Raw genomic sequence first — 25,851 nt, forward strand, 5'->3', positions numbered from 1 at the left:
TACAGCAAACAAAGAGATAGCTCTATTAGTAGGGCTACTAGTCCTACAGGTTTGACTATGCATGCCCCTTTTTAAGTTTGACCCCCTTCCCTCTGAATCTCCCTGCACAGTCCTGCACTAGAGTTTATTTACAACTGTACTTTACACTTACACCATTAGAGGTGTTTAGAGCCACCGAAGAGAGCACTATAGTATGATAATTACAAAATGTAATAAATTAACTTCAACATCTGATTCATTTGTGCCCACATGGTCATGAGCTACTCCTGCAAACAACTGTCACATTTTAATTTATGACTACAATTTGTTGCAGTGAAGTGATGCGTTCTCAAGTTGTGACACAATGTTAAACAAATCAAGTTCCATGCTTTGATTCAGAAAGCGAATGGTGACACCAGTTGTTGTTTGTAAGAGGAATGCCATCAATGAGAAACAAAAGACTGAGTCAGTTAGTTCTCTGTGTATAGTGTATACCTCTGAAGTCCAGCAGAGTGTGCTGCCACTCAGCCATGACACCTCGCTCACTCAGGCCAAATGGTCCTCTTTTACAAGCCAGACACAGTCTGAGAATTCAGTGCATCACTGGAGAAGCTGCTAGGTCTGACACAATCTCTGTAAATGTCAAATAATAATATACAGTATGTTAATATAACAATATTAATTAATGAATACAATATTTATAGAGTGACAGCTTCATGTGTCACACACAAGTCATAAAGGTTTAATACAGTCAGATGTTTAGAGGAAGTCTGTTAACAGTCAGTATGAAGTGGCTGCTCTGCATAAAGCATGATTAAACATGTTAAAACATCTCGCTGCAGTGGCCTGCTCCACAGATACAGAAACAGCTCCAGTCCTAATGACTCCCAGCTGTCAGTTCAGGAGAAGGACAGCAGTAGCATTTCACACCTTGTTTGCTGCTCACTCATAGAAATAATCTGCTTTTGATGAGAAGTTTAATTTAATTTATGCAGAAAGTTTTGCTGACAACAGTATTTAGACAGTTCATTTGGAGCTTGTCGTTTCTCCAGAACTTCATGTTCTCTGGTTGTGCCCCTAGCAACTGAAGCTGGCGTCCAAACCCTCGACACTTGGACCGATCCCCTTCTCATTACTGCTATTTTCCCCTTTGGACTGTCACTGAGATGGGCTGTCTTTTTCGCTATTTCATGCTCTCCTTATCTGCCTCTCTTTCCACCCGTGGTAATTGAGAGTGGCTGTAGGCCAGTAAAAGTCCAGTCTGAGAGGGGCTGGTTGGTGGGGGAGTGGAGAGGGAGACCGGGGACAGAAAAAGAGCAGAGCAAGAAAGGGCAGACTTTCATTCACCAGAAAGACATGTGCTCTTCAGGATAAAGCCACCTACTGTAACATCGCTAGTGATCACCGGCTTAAATGTAAGGATTTACAAATATCTGGAGGACAACTCGGACATATTCTGGTAACATTGTTATTGTTTTATTTTTATTTTTTTATCATTATTTTAAATTGTCAACCCATGCATGATTAACAATATAGCTATGATTCCAAAATAGCTGTATTCATTCGCTCATTACATTGCATTGCTCAGGATTTAATATAACATAAACATACTGTCTGCCTTTTCTTCTGTTCCATCCTGCAGTGGTTGCATATTGAAGACATTAGGCTTCAGTTATCAGTCCCTTGTTTGTGCTACTGCCTTGCAAAGAATGAATGGGCTCTGGTCAAAAAATGTCCCTGGCTTTTTTATTGCTTCTCATAAAAAAGATGTTTTTGAGGTTTTCCTAAAGTAGAATACTATATGGTGCATCTGCAGAGCTGCGTGCATAGTCACATATCACTGGTGTCTCTAGTGGACAAACTGAAAAAGATGTGAATTACTGTACAAACCATTTGGTGCTGGCATGTTGGCTTAATATGGGGCTGTTTTACAAGTGCTGATTTGGACATTCGCATTAGCACAGAACAGATTTACGCAGAACAACTGACAGAGGCTGGCTTTCTCTTGTTCCTTGAAGAATTTGGCAGCAGTAAATTCCCCCTAAACTTGGCTATCGCTGTCCAACATGAGACACACTTGTTGATCCTGGACAGGGCTTGCTTCCTTTTGCCAAATTTACAGCAGATTATAAATAACAGATTAGAGACAAAGATCTGTGTTATAGAGACATCATTTTACCATTGCAATTGTACCGTTTTTTGAAAAATGAATGGCGGCATATGCTTAATTACCTTTAGGCAAATGTAATACTTTGAGTCACTTTTGGCTTTAGTCAAAATGTGCCTTAAGATTTAGTGAATTGAAGTAGCATATTTGATGTTTTACATTAGATTAGAAGATTGGAGATATGTACAATTTGATCACTGTCGTTTATGGTTAAAGTTTATTCATAAGTGCTGAAAAAAGAGCTGACTGAAACTAAAAATAAACTTTGAACACAATTATGATGGACTTCCAAAATATTGTTTGGCTACTACATTGAGATAAACAAATAAAATATCGAGGTATTCTTTTTTATCAATATTGCCCATCCTTATTAGATCCCTCTTTCCATTTAGAAAAGCTTGGGACTAGCACAAAGACAGAAGTGGCTTATGTAATCAAATGTTTTGCGAACAACATCATATGAAACCAAAGATTCTCTCACTGTGTAATTACATCTCTGATAGCTGTTAACATTTTGTTGGACTATGACTGCACATGCACCTGCCCCATAACGGTTTAATGTCTGACTCATGAACCATAACAAGTGCGATGATGCATTTTTATTCCTGGATAGACGTGAAGCTCACTTCTTCACGTACATGTGTCTGGTCACTGTCCATCGGTGGAATTTCACTGTCTGCTGCTGTAAATGAATTCCATGTGGCTTGAGCTGAGGTGTAGATATTGTTTGGTCGAGGGAAAAGTCATTCAGGCTACAGCAAAAAGGCGAGGGGTTTTCCAATAGCCTCCTCCAGCTCTCTAGTGAGGAAAAATCTACAACCAAACCAGCGCCTCCTTCTTCTTCTCTTACGTTACTTCAAGTCACGTTTACATGGTGGAAAAAAGCAGTCACTACTAAAGTACTTTGAGCATCACAGTCTTAAAGGTCAAAGGTTACATCCTGGCTGTGGATTTGCTGACCTTCATGGGTCCCAGACTAAGCCAAGAATAAGGTGCACAATCAGCGGACTCTTATCAAAATTCCTTCCACCAGACTTGCCTCTGATACGCTACAGATCTGGACCTCATTTACAAGCGTTCAAAATGTCAGCCGCCTCTCTGCCTTCACGTGTTGGAAAATACAGTAAAAGATTATACAGCAAGCCCGCCACACAAACTGGCTCCTTTAAAGCCATGCTGCAGGGGCAAAAGCTGATTGTGCATTTTAACAATTTGTTATAAAGAATAGAAAGTGCCCTTATAAATGTAATCAATGTGTTCTTATAAAACTTTAGGAGGTTGAGGTTTTACAAGACAATCTTTGAAACGATTAACCTCTTGAATGTACTGCAAGATACCGCAAACTGCGCTGTAACAGTGTGTTTAAACTATTTGCCATTAAAATAAATTGCAATCAAAGACAAGACCTATATTTTTGTCATGGTGGCATTTACCACATCTGCTCAAAAACAAGATATGGAAAAATTACAATTTGGGGTATATCAAAATATGTTCAGGGCGACATCCACATGTGTCAAATTTGCTCAAAGACCGCAGCTACAAGGGCACTTTGTAGAATTGAAATTTATGTGAAATTAATTGCTCTCAGCTTACAATGGAGTGTTTGCAAGCTTTTTTATTCCCTTTTAACAACAAACCAACAAACCAGTAATTCCCATGCATAGAAAAGGGGGGCGGCCTAAAAGGACTAGTCTGTAGTGTTTATTCTTGTGTCATATTTACTTTGGTGCAGTTGCCAAACCTTTGCTGTGTGAAAGTAAGGAACATTTTCTATTTTTGTTTTAAATAAGCATTAGAACTTCAGTTGATCAAAGAAGTTCTTGATTGACGAAAGACATGCTCTGTACAGCACGTAGTCAGCGGAGGGCAAGGCATAGCACTAGAAGAGTTCACAAAACTGTTTCATATCTTTATAAGACGTGACTCAAGCTGCACTCACAAGAACACAAGCTCATGGAAGATCACAATAACAACTATTCATGCAGAGAAGTACTAACAAACTAAGCCTTTATGAGTTAAGAAGCAAAATAAACAAATTAGTCACTCACAACATCCAGTTCGCCCCATGCCTCCTTTCTGCTCAAGTCCATATAAATCCTTTTTAACCTCATCAAATTATTAGTTGACTATACAAAATTTGGCAAATGAAGATGATATTGACCAATTACTTTAAGAGATCCAAGCCTACAGCCCTAATAATTAAGAGTGAAGTTGAAAATCTCTCTGTAAAATGGTTGTGACCCTGCAAAAACTGGACAATGTGATTAAAAGGAACATCTTATGGTACTGCTCAAGTCCTTGGTGACCTTTGAAGAATGGACAGCAGAAAAGTGAAAATATTCTGTTTTCACGTTTATGTCCAGAGCTCCTTGGCAGAGAGCAAGGAATTGTGGGTCCACATGGGTGTAATCATTTGATATCCAGATCAGGTATCAGGGAGATAAAGCCTTTAATAGCTATAACACCATCACCATCTGGAAGGTTACACTGGGACATTTAGTATCTTCAGAGGAGCTTGGCATCTCCAGAGTTTACAGTAGCTTTGAATGGGAAAGACATTTGAAACCACTCTGTAGGGGAGATCTTCAATCACTTTTCCATATGATTCTGAAAGAAAAAAGCACAGTGGGGCTTCTTGTAACAGCTGGGTAAAGTTCACAGGGGGCCGGGCAGGTGCCTGTGAAACACACAGACTAGATCAGAAACTTGAGTGATGGTTAGAGGGCAAACATCCAGTTCAAGCATGGTGCTAGCAGAGTTGGCAGGACATGTTAAATCTTCAGGGAGATGTATGGAAAACGACCAAAAGATATTAATCATGGCCTAAGTTGTTTCATTTACTTGTACTCCAACTGTCAGTTTTCTGTATGTGGCTTCAGGCATGTTTTCTTTCAGCGAAGGTGTAAAATAACTTCACACACCTGCTTAAATAACGTATGTCAAAGAGTTGGAGTAATGTAAGATGATAGAGAAGTGTTTTTACATTAAAGTGTCTGTCCTGTAGTGAAGCCATAGACAGGCAAATATTGGCAAGTGACAGAGGATAAGAGGAAACAGCTGAGGATCCCAACGGAAATATTGACTTGTTTGGTGCCATGTGAGGATGTGGTAGATGAGGTCTGAGGGAAAATGCTTAGGTGTCCTGCAGCTGGAACGGCTTTGGAGAGCTGCAGTGATCCTTGTGGACTATGTGGGGAATTAGTGGTAAAGGGGTATTAGGCTTTGGGGCAGGATTACATGTATCTGCGGGCGCTGTAAAGGGAAGTTAGTTTATCTCAGCAGGAGAGCCCGTGTCATTTAACAACCAGAAACCACTAAGTATTTGCCCTACTGAAACACATATACTTTACACTGTGTAGTGGTTTGACAACTGTAAGGTGCATATTCATTACTTACTAAATATATGTGTGTTTGTGAGAACTTCTGCATGTTATGTTCTCATTATTAATGCAGCAGTTTGTTTCACAAATATACTTTAGATGGCCTATAATGTCATATAACTGATAAAGAAACCTATTGAGTAGTTCAACCAAAAACACTTAACTAATTATTCTTAACATAAAACAGTGTCACAATATAATCTGTTGGTGTGGAGAGGGAGAAATCTGCTAGACTTGAAGCACACAGAGAGGTCAGCCCTTTGTCAGGGCTCTGGCCCAGTCTCTTTCTATAGTCCACTGTCAGACATAAACAAAGATCTTACAACTGACTGCAAACAAGTGACTGATTATGGTTCATTGTATGTCACCTTCATTAGTACTTATATCCTGTTTATCAAAGCCTGTCAAGTAAATGTGCAATCCATTCTAAAAATAACTATTTGAGTCATGCCTTATGCAATGCTTCACTTCCCATGGTTGTACAACATGTTACAATTACTTCCAGACAAACTTTAATCTGTGTTAAATAGATTATGCCTCAGTGGCCAACTACAAGCCAGACACCAGGAATTATTTTGTAACACAAAAGAATAGAATGAATACTGTAGATAAGGTGGTAAATGCAATATAATGACCTCAGTATCAGGACACTATGGGCCAATCTAAGACAACTTTGTGAAACAACCACAGATTACCATTTTAAATGGCTTGCCATTGTCTTCCTTACCACGGTCAAACAAAGCATGTTTTCTCCCTCCTGTAGGTGCTCAGGTGGATCTTGGTACTGCTGCATAATGGGTAACAAAGCAACATCAGTGCACTGTGCCTTAAGAATCCTGTGCTTCACGCTTCTCCACTTACTTAGTTCAGCACAAGATGAAGACATAAGAAGTAAGAATGCTGTCTTCATTCTCACACAAGTCTTGCTGGTTGCACTAAAATTCTTGTAGTGATAGCTGCTTAACACAAAATATTGTCTGGTAATGATGGACTGACTAAACTCCTTGTCTTCTTCAGGTTGTAGGACCGCCCCTTGTGACTTGGTTTTCATTTTAGATGGATCTTGGAGCGTGGAAGATATAAATTTTGATATAGTGAAGCGATGGCTTGTCAACATAACCTCCAGCTTTCAGATTGGACAGAAGTTCACACAGGTCGGTGTAGTTCAGTACAGCGATGACCCTATTTTAGAGATCCCTCTTGGGAAGTACTCCTCCAACAAAGAGGTTCTGAAGGCCATGGAAGGCATCGAGTACATGGGCGGTAACACAAGGACAGGAACAGCCATCAAATTTGCCACTGATAAATTGTTTGGCCTCTCAGAGCGTGGTCCAGCTGGTATCTCCAGAATTGCTGTTGTTCTTACGGATGGAAAGTCACAAGACGAGGTCCTGAAAGCCGCTGAAGCGGCAAGGAAAAAAGGCGTGATTCTGTTCGCAATAGGAGTTGGCTCAGAGACAGAGGAGGCGGAGTTAAGGGACATCGCTAACAAGCCATCTTCAACATATGTGTTCTCTGTGGAGGACTACAAGGCCATTTCCAGGATCATACAGGTCATCAGGCAGAAACTGTGTGAAGGTGAACAATGATTTTACTTGAAATATGCATAGCGCTATCTGACTAGATGAAAGCATGTTTTAACTAACTTCAGTTCATCAACTTTAAATAGGCTCCATTCTTTACCATTGAGGGTGGAAAGAGAATTAACCCCTGAACAAAATCAAATGACCTATACAGAAATGTGTATTTCCTTTTCCATCATTCTATTTCAGTTATAGTTGTTCTATATAGTTGGCAGAAGTAAAGTTGAAAACAGATAAAAGGCAGCCTCATATCTTTGATGAAAAGTGAGTTTCTCAATGTAATGTCATCTTTTCTGGACTTTCTCCATCCCGTCTTCTTTTCTGACTTTCACAGAGACTGTGTGTCCAATAAAGATTCCTGTTGATTCACGAGATGAAAAAGGCTTTGATATTCTATTGCATTTAAATCTCGCCAAAAAGACAAAGAAGACCCAAGGGGCATTTTATGGTTCCAGGGCCTATGAAGTGACATCCCGAGTTGACCTCAGTACAGCTACAAGGTAACTACAGAATAAAAACCTACCTATATCCCATATATACAGATGAGGCATAACATGACTGCTATGCTCGATGAAGGGCATAACATTACATTATCTCTTCTCCATGTCTGACTTTATTCCGTGAAATTCATTGGGCAGCAAGAGAACATGTGGTGCTCAAAACTAATGCTAGCATGGGCTAGGATTGTCAGTTTGACAAGCCAATAGAGCTCCATTTGTTTAGTTTGCCTGTATCTTGAAAAGATAAACAGTAGACAGTGTCTTTAAAAAATAAAAGCAAGAAAAGGAGAGGGCTTGATATAAAGTGCATCCAGAGATGATCATAAAATTAAGCCTGGTTAGTATCTCTTCACAGTATTTATGTGCTTGTTCAGGGATCTGTTTCCTGATGGACTACCACCCTCCTATGTCTTTGTGTCCACACTGAGATATAAAGGGTCAGTTACAATGGAGGAGTGGGACTTGTGGAGGATCCAGACTCGAGATGGGAAACCTCAGATGGCTGTGACCTTAAATGGATACGAGCGCACAGTGTCTTTCACAACAACCAGCGAAGCCCCCAGTGGAACTCAGACAGTAACATTCTCTCAGAAGACCGCCTGGGTAACATTCATACCTTCTTTTGTTCTATATGCGCAAAACTGACATCTTCACTCACTTCACTTCGCCTTTCTATAAAAGGCTTCTCCTCATATCTCTACAGTAGGCATGTTTTAAGAATGTCTACTCCCAGACCAACTATTTAAAACTTAAAAATATTTATCTGGAAAGTTGTGAAATGCATTTGCTAAGAAGTCCAATTCCTTGAAAACGGATAAAATATGTACTGATAAGAGCATGTTCTAAATTGGATCAACTAATATATCCCTGAGTGTACGCAATCACATTTAATTTATCAGCCGGTTCACAACATTATATGACTTGAGTTAGAGCCCTGGAGCAGATGCTGAAGAAACTCAAAGGATCAGATAAAGATCCAACCCAGCCTACATACACACACACACACACACCCACCCACATACACACCCACAGGTTTCCATACTTCATGGGGATATTACATTGTCTTACACTCAGACTGATCCTAAACTTAGCCATTGTTACTACTTGTCTAACCTTAGTCTATTTTAACTTGTATCTTGACTTTAAAGCATGTTGTTTATCTAAAAAAATTAAGGGTTTACGTTATGGGAACTACAGTTATGTCCCCGTAATGGAGGCAAGTCCCCATGATGTGAGTGTGTACACAGACAATAGTCCTCACACACAATACTCATCCACACACACAATCGATTTAACTGTTGTTTTCTCTATTGACCGCAAAAGCATTGGAATATTGACAGCTTTCCCTGCCTTTATCTTAGATCCACACTTTCTTTCAGCAGAATTTGTCAACACTTGAAAACAGCCCTTACCCTATTCTATTACGTTACTTGATTAAAACAATACCCATCACGTAATACTTTCCAGGCCCCGTTGAGATACACACACTCATGTTTAACTTGTGTTTCTGTGTTTGGGACAATAGAAGCTGTTTGACGAGAAGTGGCACCAGTTGCGTCTGCTGGTCACCGAGGAGGATGTGACTCTCTATGTGGACGATCTGGAAATTGAAACCCTCCCCTTAGAGCCTCCGGTTGGCATCTTCATCAACGGAAAAACACAAGTCGGAAAATACGTCCAGAAAGAAACTACCGTGCCAGTAAGTTAAGCCTCGCTGACAGCCATGTATTCAATAAATGTTTGCTTTTGATTGATGCAGTTCGACAAATAAACTGATGGTAAATGCACTGTAAAAAACAGGAAGCAATTTGCCTGATGTGCAGTTTACACTCGGTACAGTTACAGTAAAAGTCGGTCACACATCACACACTTTACAGAGGCCTCCTGAGGGACACATCTCAGACTAATGGTAGTAAATCTTTGGCAGCGCTAGCACTTCAGTCCACAGGGTCTTATTATTCTCAGTTTTATATGTCTGTTTTGGCACATTCCACTAGAAAAGTCCTCTCTCTTAATTCATAATAAGTCATAATTGAGCTGCGTTACCCGACACAAATGTGCTGGTTCTCGAACACGGAAAGTGATCCATGGCTCCCAACCTAAACTGGAAGAATTCCCACATATTCAAATCATTTGCAAAATAAATTCTTTTTTAAACGCCCAAAGGAACATGTGAATTCACACTCAAACACATATGTCAACGAACGATACTAATATTTCTTTCAGTTACACCCCTCTCCGACTCTGGAATTCCCTTACACTTTGAACATTTGAAGCTGTCAATCCATAATCCAGTCCCTGAGTCTACTTACTGAACCTGCTCCCCCTTCTCCATGTAGCTTGATGTATTTTAATGTATATTCTCTAACTGTTTTATTGCATTTTGTATTTTAAATGGCTGAACGGTAACTGTCTTGATTGGTGTCTCAAATAAAATGCATTTTTGTAAGGTATTTTTTCAAGAATATATCAAAAGTATGTTACCAATCCAAGAAAACACAATAATTCCAACACAAATAATCAAATATTCCATTGTTAACCAAAATGTCAAATATTGTGTGAGTAATGCTTTTGTTATAATGGGCATTTTTCCATTTCTCACTTGCTCATAACAATATTTCAGTGAGAAAATTAATGACCCCATTCTTACAAACTTCTGTTTCCAGTTTGAAATTCAGAAGCTTCGGATCTACTGCGACCCTGAGCAAAACACCAGAGAAACAGCCTGTGAAATACCTGGAGTTGTAAGCACAAACCCTTATATCTTTGATGACTTTGTCTCACCTGCAAATATTGAAGCCAGTCACCTAGAAATAATTGATCTATCCATTTTATCTTTGCTGTTCTCATTTCACGCCTGCACTGGATTATTGTACCATTTGTGCAATCTCAGCATATTGATTCCACTCCAGTGACTTGTAGCAGATATATTGGAGCAGCTTCAGATATTTGTGCTCAGTGTATGTTTTCATGGCCTTTTGGCTCCAGTCCTATTTTTCTTAAGCACGGGTCTGTTGTTATGATGACTTAAGAGATTAGTATGACCACACAGTCACTGCCTAATGGGTTTAATACAGCCCCACTGGAAATACATATAAAAAAAAAGGCCAGATAGAAGCCTGCAATTACAACTTGCCAAACACCACTGTTCAAATCCCCAAATCCCCAAGTCTCCAAGTTTTATTTAAAGAGAGAACACTAAAAATAGGGAAAGTTTTTGATGTGATTTCTCAAAAGTCTAATGCCTGTTTTTCTTGTTTATTTGTTCAATACAGTGCTCCAACAGCCCTGACTATGCTGAGCCCACTGAAAAGCCTTGTGTCTGTCCTCCCGGCCCACCAGGACTTCCGGGTTCAAAGGTCAGTATCAGACAAAAATGGTGTTATGTATTACATATACAAAGCTCAGTCATAATTACAATACATTCTACCACTACATCAATGTAACCACAGATAAAGGCGGAGGCAAAAAAATAACTGTAATTTATATGCGGTGGGGATGTTAGGAAGGATCAACATAAAAAAATATGAATTTCTTTCTAGGTTTAACAAACCAATAATAGGCTTTTACAGCAAATTTCATCTGAACAAAGCAAGATTACAGTGGTGGGAAACATGATTGTGCTAATTTACCTTGATGCTTTGCACAACATTGTTCAGTGAGTCAGCCTGTTACTTAAGTCAAACTTTGTTCTGCTGGTTTATGTTTTATCTCAACAAACAAACAGTCAGTGGCACAGGCATCCCACTTCAGGCTAGTAGCCTGCTTCATTTCCAGAACAAAGTCAGACTCGTGACACAAAGTCTCAAATTCAGTAAAAAATAATCACTATATAAAGTACTGTTACTCAATCATTGTGAAAAAGTAGTTTACCAGTGTTGGGAAATTACTGAATACATGTATCAAAAATACGTATTCTGAATACTTTTTAAACTATTGAGTACCTGTATTCAAGTACAGTTACTTTTTCATTCGGTCATATTCAGAATACAGTTTCTTTTCCTAAATTAAACGGAATACATGACAGTACTTCATTATGTAATTTCAGTTTTGAACTGCATAGTATTAGTGAGAAAAAAAGAAAACAGCTCTTGCAGTGGCTGCATGTGTGATTTTTCATTTCTAATTAGACATAAATTAATGCATAACAAACAAATAAAGCTGTTTGTAATTATATGCCAAGTTGTTTTTTTTTACACTTACACAGTATAATGTAACTTGATGTAAAAATATTTCAAGTATTCAGAATACAGTACTCTGTTTGGCCCATGTAGCCAGCAGCATTGGCTGACATCACATTTGATGTCACATTTTTACATGTTGTTTGCTATATGATTTTCTACAGGGTGAACAAGGAGTAATGGGTGATCCGGGTCAGCCTGGACCTGCTGGTGCTGATGGTAAGCCTGTGAGTACTACATAGTTCTATACAAACATCCAGCACACAAAAGTCCCAGGGCCCTTGAATGCATCTGAGGCTTTTCCATAATTAAGTTAAACCATCCATTAGGTCATGACAGGCACTTCTCTGTGGTTTGGGCTTCTTCAAACTCTCACATATGTTACTCTGTTTCCCAATGAGTAAATAAAAAGCATCTCTGATTATAGCGACAGTGGCTGCACAGTGGTGATTTGGAATAGTGTAAACATCCTGGAGCCAACCACATACTGTAGTTCAGAGAATGATCAAAACACATGGCGTTTGTACACCACGCTCTGAGCTGATCCAGAGAGCATGCACAGCTGAGCAGGATAAAGCCTTTAACAGAGACTGTGTGTCTTCCATCTTTTCACCATGTGAAGGGGGTTCCTGGTGTTAGAGGGAGTCCCGGGCTGCCTGGTCCTCCTGGGCTAGAGGTAGGTCCATCATTCATTAAGACATTTTCACTAATCAAACTAATTAGTCACCTACCATACAACACAGTCTATCTTTCCTCACTTCTCAGGGACCACGTGGGCTTCCGGGGTACAAAGGGGAACCAGGAAGTCCAGGTGTTATGGTAGGAATGACTAAAACCCAAGAGTGATTTGTTACATAACAGTTCATATCCTAACCAAAATGTTTCAGGGAGAGAGGGGCATTCCAGGACAACCTGGACAACCCGGAAAACAAGGAGAAAAGGTCAGCCTCACTCTTTATTTCCTGTTTGTTCTATTTATAAATTTGAATTGATTCCAAACCCCATTCATCAATTGTGACAGACAGGAAACACAGTGGAGAGGGACTTACTAATCTTTTTTAAATTATGTGTATGTATGGCTTAGGTATGGTCCCTGTGTTATGCAAACCCTAGTTACATACTTACACATACTCTATATTCATTTTGAGAAGATACTACGGGCCGACAGTGACACACCCAGCAGAGCTCTGCCCATGTAAACAAACCAGTAACAGTGATTTTCTCTAGAATAATCTTCATTCATATCATTCTCTGGGGACACAGTTTCAGCAGTACAAACACTGAATGGAAGTTACACATTTGTAAAATACTCCCATGACAGAACCTGCTATATTCATCAATGTAAACTCACTCATGTGCATCAATCAGCACAGAGCATATGCTGCAGATATAAATGTCCCTTCGGACTGTAAGATCCTCAGAGAAACTGCTCAGTGTAAAGACAGTACAGCAATCATCTGTGTCTTGTTTCCTGACGTTAGCCCCATCAGTGCCTCCACCTCATCTTTCTTTTCGTAAGACAAATGGACATGTAAACATCTCTGTTGACTTGCTGCATAAAGGGATTAAAACATATGTCCAGTCTTTTTACTTTATGTTTAAGCTTCAACCAAATACATTATTGACCTGCGCACATGTACTGCTTTTAGATACATTAAGACATCATTAAATGGAAAACTAATCTAGTGAGAGAAAACAAATATTCTTCATCATTTCCCATGTAACTTAGTAAAAGTACCTGTGAATAAATCAATGTATTGATTAGAAATGTTATGTTAGTTTAGTATAGGATACTAAAGTAAAAGCAGTTATACTCTGTGGAGAAACATGACTCTTTATACTATCATATTTATAAATCACAATGCCTAACAAGCAGCCATCACGCACCCAGCAAATTCAATAAACAAAAAAAGATTTAATTTTATGTCAATTTAAGATCTGCTGTATAATGCAAATAAAACTCACTCAGGTTATGAAACTACAAAGAATACATGCTTTATAAGAAAGCCATAAAGAGTTACCGGACATTGTAGAATAGGGTGCCCTAGAACTTTCAGGAAAGCTCCTGATATATATACAGCATATGTACCTTTCCAAATTGTTCCCACATTGAAAGACCACCCAATGGTGTAATCTTATTTTCCTGGCATGGGATTCACAATTTAGAAACACAAGATGTCCGCAGTATTAAGGCAGAAGAACATGAATTGAGACAAGGTCCACATCTGCAATAACTAGCCACAGTCATTTGTCAGGGTCCATAAAAATGTGGCTAAATGTGTAAGAATATAAATCACCATTAGTTTAACTCTCACACACAGCAAGTCTCCACTTAAATAAATGGTGTATAACTGCATAATCAAAGAACTGAAAAGATAACTGCTGTTTCTCATAGGGATCACATGGCTCCCCTGGAATTGCTGGGTTTCCAGGAAAGTCTGGTCAAACGGTACTCTCTACTCTTTGTTTGCTGTAGTGACTACAATATTATTATTGATCATGGATTGTTTTTCAGGGAGAAAAAGGAAGTATGGGACCTCCTGGGCCACCAGGTTACCCGGGGGAAACCGTAAGTTCAAAGAAGTCGGTTCAAATTTTGATTATTCCAAAGTGATGACATTTGACGTGATTTCTCAGGGCCCACCAGGGAGAGAAGGGAAGGATGGACTTCCAGGAAGACCTGGAGAAAAAGTTGGTTTATGTATATTTGACTTCCATTCCAAAGCGGTTTCACAATTACTGTAGTAAAAGAAATTTAACTTTTGTATCTACAAGCATTTTTACAGTAAACATGAACAGTTAATTTAATGTATTTTATTTCTAATTGGATAAAGGGTCAAGCTGGAATCAGTGGTATTCCTGGATCTGATGGAAGACAAGGCCATCCGGTAAGTTATTCATATCACTCTAAAGTTTATACCTTTTTATTTTCCAGTATTTCAAATAAAAAGGACAATACCATTCAAGAATGAAGGGTTTATATGTTGATAGCTATAAAACTGCCAAACCCATAAAACTATTTGATGCATTCTCTATATTTTGTATTTTTGCGTCTGTAAAGCGTTAAGATAAGCACAGGAGAGACCCCTGAGAGCCACAAAACAATTGGTATTTCCCCTGCAGTTCAGCTCAGGATCGCCCTATTATGCAACACACTGACTACAGTGCAGGCAGTAATCAAATGCAGTGAGTGCTATTGTTTGAGAGTCTATGGCTCTCGATCAGTCAGACAGCACACATGTTACAACTGTAAGCTCACACACTTCCAACAGAGATAATGTATTCAGACAGAAAGTTTGATGTGGCTGTTGTTTAGGTTACACTACTATAGGCCTACAAGACGGTGGACAAATCTGTGCACCTGTTAAATGAGTATAGATACTTTATTTTAAGCTGCTCTGATATGGTATTTGAAAGTTGTGCATACGTTTCTGAATATGTTAGATGAGCTCATCATTTCTTTGAATAACAGCTTGTTGTTGCTGTAGGGGATGCCCGGTTTGCCCGGAAATGCTGGTCTGAATGGACAAAAGGTTAGTTTCTGATTTAAAGGAATGCTGATAATTGTTATGCATTATTTTAGATTAATTGTATGGGTTTTGTTTGAAGGGAGAAGCTGGTTCTCCTGGTCCCAGGGGTTTTCAAGGATTAGTTGGATCACCGGTACATTTAACAAAACTTCCTCTTTCTTTTCCTGTATTCTCTCTTCTGTATGCACATTGAACTGTCTGTCACTCCCCACAGGGTGAAATGGGGTCACCTGGTCCACCTGGTTTACAAGGACAAATGGGACACAAGGTAAACTGGTGTTGTCTTTTTGAATATTAATATCAAACAACTCATATCTGAAAACACTATATAATAAGGCATTAGACCAAGCAAAGGTTGATTTGACTAATGGCTCCACCTGTAGGGCCTTTTAGTGTACTGCAATATAAACTAAAGTTGAGCCAGTCAAGTTTCTTTTTTGTTTTTTACCCCTTACAACAGGCCAGCACACAAAGCCCAATTCAAATATTTACAAATATATGTCTGTCTCAACTATAGATACAAAGACTCAGAATGTCACATGATTCTTTTTAAACAGGGGAATAAGGGTGAAAATGGAACTCCAGGGATTCAAGGTGTCCCAGGACCAGTGGTATGCACTCTATTTACATACAGGTTTTCTGTTGTGATACAAGGAAAGGTTTTGCTTTTGCTTCATTGGTGAATGACTTATCTTCTTAGGGGAGTGCAGGTGCCCCAGGAAGACCAGGTGAACCAGGTCACCCAGGCATGCATGGACTAAAGGGCAGCAAGGTTTGTCCATATGCTTCAAGTACCTCTTAAACAAATAAAAATGCATACAAAATTACAACCAAAAAAAAAAAGTCATAACATTGTTTTGACAGGGACAAAGGGGGAATTCTGGCGAAAGAGGTGAAATGGTAAGATCCAAACTACACCAATAACAAATAAGTGAAAGTAATATTATGATCAAATGTGTCTTTGATCATCAGGGAATAAAAGGTGAAAAAGGTGACCATGGACCACCAGGCAGTCATGTAAGTAACTATTATGCTTTAATACTTTTAATACAAAACGATTTCTATAGAAAAATATATTTATTAACGAGAAATGTTCTTACACAATTGTGTCACATTGTTACTCCTATGGTTTGCACTTATTCAATATGACACTAACCCTGGACTATTTGACCAGTGTGTGAAAGCATAGTTTGCAAGTTTAATGCGCCCACAGTTTGTTAAATACTTTTGATTTGGGTACTGTATTGATACTAATTAATCATTATGAATTCACAGGGCTCGACTGGTCCAGTGGGAGCCAAAGGAGAAGTAAGACATTGCATTTATAGTTGTAGGATTATTTGCTGACTGTAGTGTTTATACTAAAAATACTTCATTTTAATTTTACCAGCGTGGGGCACCAGGAGAGCCAGGGCAGCGAGGTCTTGATGGTCAGGTGGGACATCCCGGCCAGCCCGGGCAGACAGGGACGCCTGGCCCCCGGGGCATGCAGGGGGAAACAGGACCCCAAGGACCACCAGGCCCAGCAGCACGAGTTGTAAGTACATAACCACTCTCTAGGTGCAAGATTTGAGTTATATCGTAGACATGCATTTAATCCTTGTTGATTACAGGTCAATGAGTTGTCAGAATCACATATTCGCCAAATTTGCAGAGACATTCTTCAATGTATGTATGAATTTAAAATACTACACAATGTTTGCAGAAGATTATATTTTTCATTTGTATTCCTAGCGGAACTGCCCCGGCTTTTGATAAGTAACCAACAAAGTAGCTGCTCTTCCTGCTATAGCCAGCCTGGCTCTCCAGGTCCACCAGGACCAATAGGGCCTCAGGGACTGAGGGGTCTCCCAGGGTTCAGCGGTGCAAGGGGGCAGCCAGGACATCCGGGTAGGCCGGGACACCCAGGGGTCAGTGGTCTTAAAGGTAAGTGTATGGACAAACCCCCTTAAAAATGCCCAATCTCCTCTGGTCTCAGAAGTTAAGCAGGGTTTGGTCTGGATAGTAAGGATAGGGATGAGAGGCTGCTGGGAATACCAAGTGTCACAGTGGGCAGCAGTGGCTCAGTGATTAAAGAGCTTGTCCACCAAACGGTCAGCGAATCCAACCCCACTCGTGCATGCATACTGTTATTGTGTCCTTGGGAAAGACATATCAGCCACCTTGCCTCCAGCACTGAAATACACTTGTGTATGAATGAAACTGTGTAAGCAAATGAAGGTCAACAACCCATGCATGTATTTCATGTGTGGTCATTAACATGCACTGTCCCAAACAAAGAAAAGACATCACTAAATTAGTATACACATGTGAATCTCTATGTAAATCTATGGTATGGTATGGTATGGTATGCTTTTATTTGAAACAGGGACAGTGCACGACATTACATTGACCTTAAAAACCGGAAAGATGTATGGTGCCAGGTTATAGCATAAATACTAATTTCCACCTGTAGTCCCTGGACAGGCTGATGTTTAATAAAAATAAGTTTGGTGTAGATGGATGAGAAACCCGTAAATCTATGATACATATACCAAATACAACACATCTCACATCCAAATATGACATTTCTAAAAACATTCAACTCACACACACACTTCCATACCAAATTATTCACACACACAAACACTGACTTTCAAATAAGCAAATACTCTTTCTTTCATACACATTCACTAATGAGTGCAAATTTGCTTTGATATTAGCCATTCCTTTGTCACCTGTGCAAACCTTTGAAAACTTGTGCATGCTATAATCTCATTTGGCAAACTATTCCACTGACTCACAGCAACAATCGCACAAATCTACTTTATGCTTGAGCAAAAACTCCTCTTTACAGGAGAACCAGGGTTCAAAGGTGAAAAGGGCAGTGCTGGTCGAACAACTGTTGGAGACCCGGGTGAACCTGGACCTACAGGTATGAAGCTAGCACCTTATTTTACATGCCATTCATTTTGTGTTAGCTGTGATACAATATATGTCCTAAAATTTACTTTGACTTTTACAGTTTTACTTAATCTTTTTAATCTCCCAGGCCCAATGGGTCCCCCAGGTTATGGCAAAGCAGGTGCTCCAGGAAAGCCTGGACCTCCTGGACTAAATGGAGCCGAGGGTAAAAGTGGAAGCCCTGGTGTCCCAGGCCAGCCCGGTGTGTGTGACCCCTCTATGTGCTATGGAAGCATGATGAGGAGAGATCCTTACAGCAAAGGGCCCAACTATTGACATAGTCATCCCAGTGCAGGCACCAGGTGAAGAGGTACAGCCTTCTCAGGAAGAACCCAAACTTTCACCTCCTCCAGTGGCTACATAGTAAATACAACTTGGTTTGGGGGTTAATGCTGTTAGGTTTCATTTTATTTAATACAAGTGTTCATAAACTAGTCATAATAATGATGTGTTTAAGGACACTGCACCGGTGCTACTCTGTCACTACAGCAGTAGTAGAGTTTTTAAACAGGTTAAGCCATACTGTCATATTGTACTATTACGTCTTCAGAAAACTGTGATTCGTGGCCATGGGGCAGGATCTGTGTGGCATGTTGGACGTGCTGTGCCCATTGTCTCATCTGAAACTGTTTAGGACAGTGTTACTTAAATAGGACATTATTCCATTAAGAAGGACAATGTTTAGGGTTTTTCATATGAACACCCAGAAAATAAGTTTACAATTGTGTCATGTTGTATTTGAGTAATGGTAGCAGGTATTTTATTGTTATTTATAAATAAGTCTATGTTACTGTGTATCAGGTTTAAAACCAACTATGTGATTTTATTTTTGTGACAAAAAACTTTTGTATAAAACAAACTTGAATTAACACATTTGTGTGACATTTTATTTTTGTGGTATGGGATAATGCCACACTGTGGGCACATCAAAATCGATCAGCGCAATAAACCACACTACTGGAAAATTGTTTAATACAAAACACAAATTTCTAGCTGTACCAGTGCCCGAGACCCTGAAAATGTTACAGAAATATTCACTAGATGGCGCCATTTGATTACATCACACAAAATCATGTTACGAAGCTCAACTCAAAACAGATATTTCGTGTAAATGATTAAATGGACGTATTCTTAGTGCATAATACTGCATAGAAGACACCGTGAACATTAATATTCATGCAACATTGCATGTTAACTAGAAAATACTTCAAAGATACTTAGTAGTAGTATAATCTATGTATCCTAATGTGACCAATTTATATCCGCCAGTCCCACATCCATACCTAAGATTGTGCTGTTGTTTTGATTGAGTTCAGCAGGAGTCTCTGGCAGTAAACACGCAGCCTTCTATAAGTTAAAGTGATTAAAAGGCCTGTCATTATTCTCTCACTCGTTAAGACGCGGCTTCTCAGATTTCAAGTGTCTCCTTTTACACTCCAGAGCTTACATTCAACATGGGACTAGTTCACATTTTTATTGAGCAGGAGGTGGGCGCGCAAACAGTGAGAGGCGCACAGAGTTGAGCGACTTGTCCCAAGATCACACCGGGCACACGCGCGCACCTCGGAGCGCATCTGACCTGTGGTGCACATCTCTCCACCTCAGCCTCGCGGTTATCCTTCAGAGCAATGGGCGTAGGCTACCTACGCTTTTTTTCGTCTCGAAGGAGGTAGGTGAGGGACGGGGTCGTAGCTCCATAAATACTTGGCTCACAATGACTTTGGATGGACCCGGTTGGATTTACCGTTGGAGCAGCCAAGAGCAGATACGTAACTTTATGGCAAACTGATAGTGCGTATTTAAAGAAGGGCCGCCCGGTGAAGGCCTCACTTAAAACTGTGAAAGTTGTTTCATCTTTGGCGAATAAAGGAACTCTGTGAGCGGTACAGGCTAAGTGGATTTATCCTCTTCAAAGACTGGGATGTAGTTCAATTTTACAGCTAAGTAGCCGAAGTAATTTGTTAACATGACAGTCCTTGCATCTTTGAACTGTGCAGTTCTGGGTATCGCGTGGAGCCTGAGCTTTTTGTCGTGCGCTCATTGTGGGTTAAGTGACCACCATGTGCACTCCAGTTTTATCTACAGGAGATTGCGCAATCACGAACGCAAAGAGATCCAGAGAGAGATCCTGTCCATCCTGGGTCTGCCCCACCGGCCGAGGCCCTTCTCTCCCGGGAAACAGTCCTCTTCTGCGCCGCTCTTCATGCTCGACCTGTACAATGCCATGTCCGTGGAGGAGGAAAGCGCGTACCACGGAACAGGGAAAGGCTTCAGTGCCAAGGCGGCCGGCCAGTCCCGGAAAGCTTACTACAGCCCCCAGGGCAACGGATACTCCCGTATGGCACAGCCCTACCGCGCGGCCCCTCTGTTGGGCCACAACCCTGCGCTCACCACGGCACATGACACCAACTTTCTAAACGACGCCGACATGGTCATGAGTTTTGTTAATTTAGGTAAGTGCCCCTAGTCTTAAAAAAAACTGACCGAAAAGTCTAGCACACCACATGAAATATATAATTTGACAACAAGAACAGGCTGTTGTGCACGTTGGCGCGTGTTGGTGAGGCGGCTGGTCTGAATGAATCTGATCTCTCAGATGATCATAGTGTGCATTTACTGCAGTAGTCGTGACCCTTGACACTGCATGTTATCAGATGACTGTCTGACCTTGAGAAAATTGGCTATATTAGAATATTTCCTGTTGGAAGAGCTCCATTGACTGATCTGTGCATGTTGGATTTTGTTTCGAGAAGAAAAAGTGGCAGAAATACAATAACAAAAATATCAAGATGTAGTATAACATAATGTAACTAAGGGTAAACTATTGGCTGATACATGTTATTTGGGTTCCATTGCTTAGAGCCCTAATCTCTGAGCGCGCCCTGAGCCCATCTGTTTCCACTTAGCACAGACCAGGGCATGTACACTGTCACCCCTGAAAGGCCGCTCAGTCCTGGCCACTGTCAGTGAAGTGTTCAATGGGCCTCTGTCTCATTACAGTACATATAAATATAGCTACCGTCAGCTCGCACCACCATGTGCTGCATCCTCATTTAGAGAAACGCTTTATTATTCCACACATGCTTAATAAATGTATTCATTTTGTACTTTGTAGTAGATATTGCAGGAAAAATAATAATAAAAAAAAATGTAGTTTTCACTACTTTTTAAAAGTGGCAGGAGAATTCTTAAAATTGTTGTTTGCATTTTAGTTCAATTTTTTTCTTTGCATTAGAAATTTAGTTTAGAGTAGTATAAATATTTTAATACATTTCAAAAAGTTATATTATGATCAAATATTAACAGCAGCGCACAGTATAATTCTACTGTGTTATCTTTGCTGATAAATGAATACTTATAGTTCATTGTGAGTTTGTTTGTGGCTATTCTGCTTCACTTTACCGCCTGTGGCTTATTTAATGGAACACGCTCAATATGCTTAAGTCAAAGATGACCTCTGACCTGTTTGTGCCAAGTAACCACAGGCACTATCTCACGATAAAATATCTGCAAATATAGTGTCTGATATGAGCATTCATGACAGAACAACTACAGGCACATCTCTACAGAACATACATTTAACAACTGAGTTACTAACAGCATTATTTGACATTTTTTAACTCATTTCCACACTCTCTAATAGCAGTAGTAGCAAAGCCTGACATAATGGAAAAATAATCCTTTCTTTCAATGCATTCATGAGTACATTAGATATACTTTTGGCTCATGGTAAAGGTCACTCAACACTCACAGCCTGTCTACAACTGGAGGTCATCAAAAGGTCATAAATGAGGTCAGGACAGCGCTCTGATGACGTTGGTGGACTGTGCCTGCTCTTTTCTCTCACTTGAGGAGTGGGCAAAAGTGTCTTTAATTGAAATCAGCCTGTTTTTCTAAACTGACAGCCCATTCATCATGGCGCAGAACGCAGTTAGGCACACAGTGGAGGCCTGTCTGGGAACGGCTACCTGTACTCAGTTGACTGATTTAATGAACTGGAAAGTGCTTTTGTTGGGACTCTAAATGTTTACATTTCATGTGGAATGTAAAAGAAGATATTATAAATTACTTTTCTGTGTGATACTGCTGACTGAGTTTTTACTTACAATGGTGGTTCAGGAGGTCAGCGCATATTTTATGAGTAAGCAATACAAGGAGTGAAAATCCTTTCTTCATTTTTTTTGCCAGTGGAGAAAGATAAAGATTTCTCTCACCAAAGACGACACTACAAGGAGTTCCGGTTTGATCTGACTCAAATCCCTGAGGGGGAGGCTGTGACTGCAGCCGAGTTTCGTATCTATAAGGATCGCAGCCATTCAAGATATGACAATATTACTCTGAAGATCTCCATATATCAAGTAATCAAAGAATATCAAAATAAGTAAGTATGAAACTCACAACTTTAAACAATCATTGAAATAAATAAATAGAAAATATTTAAGATGGCCTTTGAACAAATGTGAATACATTAGGTTCACATTCACTCAGTTGTGTTGCAAACATCATGTTCAGTTGTGCATCACTGAGTTCAGGTTTTCACCTCCTGTCATTGTCACCTACATCTGTCTGACAAATATAGTTCTCGGATAAAAAGAACTCCATTAGCAAGTTGCCACTTATAAGACTTGGTCCTTTTATCAGCTATCACTTGTCTAGTGCTGGCCACCCCCCAGATGAAACAACATCTCCTCTGGGTGGAGAGGGTGCTCCTCTGGTCACTGTAATGCCCAACACCTGCCTGTATTTACAATATCCCGGAAGTTCAAACCGTGACATAGCACAATACACAGGGGTGCACTTAAAAGTGGTCCTACATTTGGTTGCCAAAAATGTGTGTGGGTGATTGAAGGGGAGATATGACCCTCATGGGTTTTAGACCAACTCAAGGGTCCCTGCCATCTTAAAGGGAAAAACTGTCCAGCCCCCACACAGACTTTTATTTAAACTCAAACTTAGACTTCATTTAAACTGTTTAAATCAGTTTTGACAAATAATAAAAAAAAAATTGTTAAAACATCCAACTCCTGTTTGGAGATTTTAGTCAAAGTAAAATGTCATAGATTTTGACAGTTGAAGACAGGTGGTGCACCTGCTTATAAAGAGATAATATTCTTGGGGTCCCTAAAAAACAGATTGTTTTGAATTGCAGAATATTGCAGAATAAATCTCAGAAAAGCAACTAGAAAAGTCTGTAATCATAACCATATGTACTATAAGTAGTTATTGGTATTGTCCCTGTGTTACCTGCAGAGACGCAGACACTTTCCTTCTGGATTTCAAAAAAGTGCAGGCCTCAGACGGAGGTTGGCTCGGCTTTGACATCACAGCCACCAGTAACCACTGGGTGATGAACCCCCAGCACAACCTGGGGCTGCAGCTCTGCGTGGAGACGGCAGATGGTGAGTGAATAAGAATTGTTAAAACCTTAAATATTTGTAACAATTATATAAACAATATAAATGCATTACCTGAGGTTAATGTATTAAATGGTGTTTACTTTTGAAGGCCGCAGCATCAACACTAAGTCTGCCGGAATCATTGGAAGGAATGGGCCCCAATCTAAACAGCCATTCCTGGTTGCTTTCTTTAAGGCCAGTGGAGTGTTGCTTCGCTCAGTGAGAGCTACTGGTGGGAAGAAAAAGAACCATAATCGCAATAAATCTAACAATCAACAAGAGTCATCACGAGCACCAAAGAGTGGAGGTAATCATAACAAAAGTCATGTTAAAACATACTATAGAAGGTGAGAATATTTCCTTAAACCTGCAAATAGTTTTGAAAAAAAAAATGCATTTTCATATTTTTCAGACTATAACACAAGTGAACAGAAGCAAGCCTGCAAAAAACATGAACTCTATGTGAGCTTCAGAGATTTGGGTTGGCAGGTAACTAAAGCAATCCGATGATTGTGTAAGAGATGAGCACTATACTGTTTTTCCATTAACTTACACCAAGCACTTGTTTTGTTTTGTTTTTGAAGGACTGGATTATTGCTCCAGAGGGTTATGCTGCTTTTTACTGTGATGGTGAATGTGCATTTCCTCTTAATGCGCACATGAATGCAACCAATCATGCCATTGTTCAAACTCTTGTAAGTAAAGCCCAGTTATAACTTAATATTACTTGGTGAGTTGTTTCCTAAAATTCACAATTTGGCCTCTTTTTTAGGTGCATTTAATGTTTCCTAACAATGTGCCAAAGCCGTGCTGCGCTCCAACCAAACTGAATGCAATATCAGTGCTGTACTTTGATGACAGCTCCAACGTGATCCTTAAAAAATACAGGAACATGGTGGTGCGGTCTTGTGGTTGCCATTAGCATCCAGGAAGACTTTAATTTATGCTCTCTGGTCCAACTCTCTTGAAAACACATCTGCTGTGGTTGTGAGAATATGTACAGTGTTATGTATATAATGTTTTCTGGATAATTTATTAATAGCACTGATTATTGTTCTGTCAAAGTAAGTAATATATGAGTTTTCCTTATCACTTTGTCCAATGGCATATATCCCCCCTTTAGTTTCTGCTATTCACTGGAATCAAAATGAGAACTTAAATTCAATATATTCCTTCTATTTTATGTAATTGCCAGTTAAGATAATTGCAGTACAGCTTAAGGTATTGTAAGGCTGTCTTACTTTCAAGCAGTATGACTCAGTTGTAGAGTTGTACCATATGCAGGGCACTTATAGTGCATTTTTTTAAGATCGTATGGTTATCTGTATATTTTTCCTCCATTCTTATCTCTGCTCTTCCCCAATAAAAAGTAAAAAATATTGTTTACATCTTTTACCACTGAAATATTGCTCCAATATTTTCAAGCCAATCTTTGCTTCTTTGAAATGTTCTCACTCTTAAATTGCTCATGTTGATCTCATTCACAGATACTGTTCTATTTTATGCGTGTTGTCATAGCTTACATAAGACATATCAAGTCGTAGAGTGTATTTTTATTAAATATCAACCAAAAAATGTGTCTGTTGCTGATTTTATGTTAAAACACACAGCAAAAACACATCTAAGGACAAGCAACTCTCACAACGGTAAGCCTGACAAATCAGAGCTGTCCTTTTGTATTTATGCTAATGTTTTAACCATTGCTGTCATGTTACTATTAGAAATATACTGATAGCTGACACATAATATAATAAACTAGCTGAACCCTGTTGACATGCTCTTGGGAGGCAGTAATGTAAATGTTAGTATGTAGCCATAGATCAGTGCTGTGGAAAAGTGAATAGGGGTTATCATGAGACTCCCAGCGGTAATGCCTGCATCATTTTCAGAGCAATCTTTCTTAAAATGTGGAGCGTAGTTGACGTCCCTAAGGTAATTTATGCAGTAGAAAGATACATTACTGCTGACTCTGTAGCCATATTGTGGGTAGGTTGTAACAGAATTTGAACATACTATATCCCCAAATTTAGTAAATCCGGGATATCTCAGAAAGCGAGAATGGTCTTTCCTTGCTTAGCTCTTTGGTTACTTTGGGATTTTCTGTGGCCTTGGAAATGTAGAGATTAGATTTAGGATTAATATTTATTTACACAAGTGTGCTGACCTCTGAACACAGGATACTTACTGTTGCG

At 39.6% G+C, this 25,851-nt stretch overlaps 2 protein-coding genes across 2 annotated transcripts; both read left to right on the plus strand.

Annotated features, from left to right (window-relative positions):
- Positions 1-1,273: 1,273 nt before the first annotated feature.
- col21a1 (collagen, type XXI, alpha 1) lies at positions 1,274-19,079 on the plus strand. Its single transcript, XM_055227366.1, has 29 exons — positions 1,274-1,438; positions 6,290-6,417; positions 6,544-7,104; positions 7,444-7,609; positions 7,984-8,212; positions 9,135-9,308; positions 10,276-10,353; positions 10,885-10,968; positions 11,955-12,017; positions 12,413-12,466; positions 12,556-12,609; positions 12,678-12,731; positions 14,186-14,239; positions 14,306-14,359; positions 14,428-14,481; positions 14,625-14,678; positions 15,279-15,323; positions 15,400-15,453; positions 15,535-15,588; positions 15,878-15,931; positions 16,021-16,092; positions 16,185-16,220; positions 16,293-16,337; positions 16,596-16,628; positions 16,711-16,857; positions 16,934-16,988; positions 17,055-17,246; positions 18,157-18,234; positions 18,352-19,079. The coding sequence occupies exons 2-29, from the start codon at positions 6,321-6,323 to the stop codon at positions 18,537-18,539; spliced, it is 2,883 nt and encodes a 960-aa protein (XP_055083341.1). The 5' UTR covers positions 1,274-1,438; positions 6,290-6,320; the 3' UTR covers positions 18,540-19,079.
- A 695-nt stretch (positions 19,080-19,774) lies between these two features.
- On the plus strand, positions 19,775-25,055 carry bmp5 (bone morphogenetic protein 5). The gene is made up of 7 exons (XM_033979158.2): positions 19,775-20,716; positions 22,452-22,644; positions 23,514-23,662; positions 23,769-23,966; positions 24,072-24,148; positions 24,244-24,354; positions 24,432-25,055. The coding sequence occupies exons 1-7, from the start codon at positions 20,230-20,232 to the stop codon at positions 24,579-24,581; spliced, it is 1,365 nt and encodes a 454-aa protein (XP_033835049.1). The 5' UTR covers positions 19,775-20,229; the 3' UTR covers positions 24,582-25,055.
- The last annotated feature ends 796 nt before the right edge of the window (positions 25,056-25,851 follow it).

This window comes from Periophthalmus magnuspinnatus, chromosome 15, assembly GCF_009829125.3.
Source record: "Periophthalmus magnuspinnatus isolate fPerMag1 chromosome 15, fPerMag1.2.pri, whole genome shotgun sequence".
Taxonomy (NCBI): Eukaryota; Metazoa; Chordata; class Actinopteri; order Gobiiformes; family Gobiidae; genus Periophthalmus; species Periophthalmus magnuspinnatus.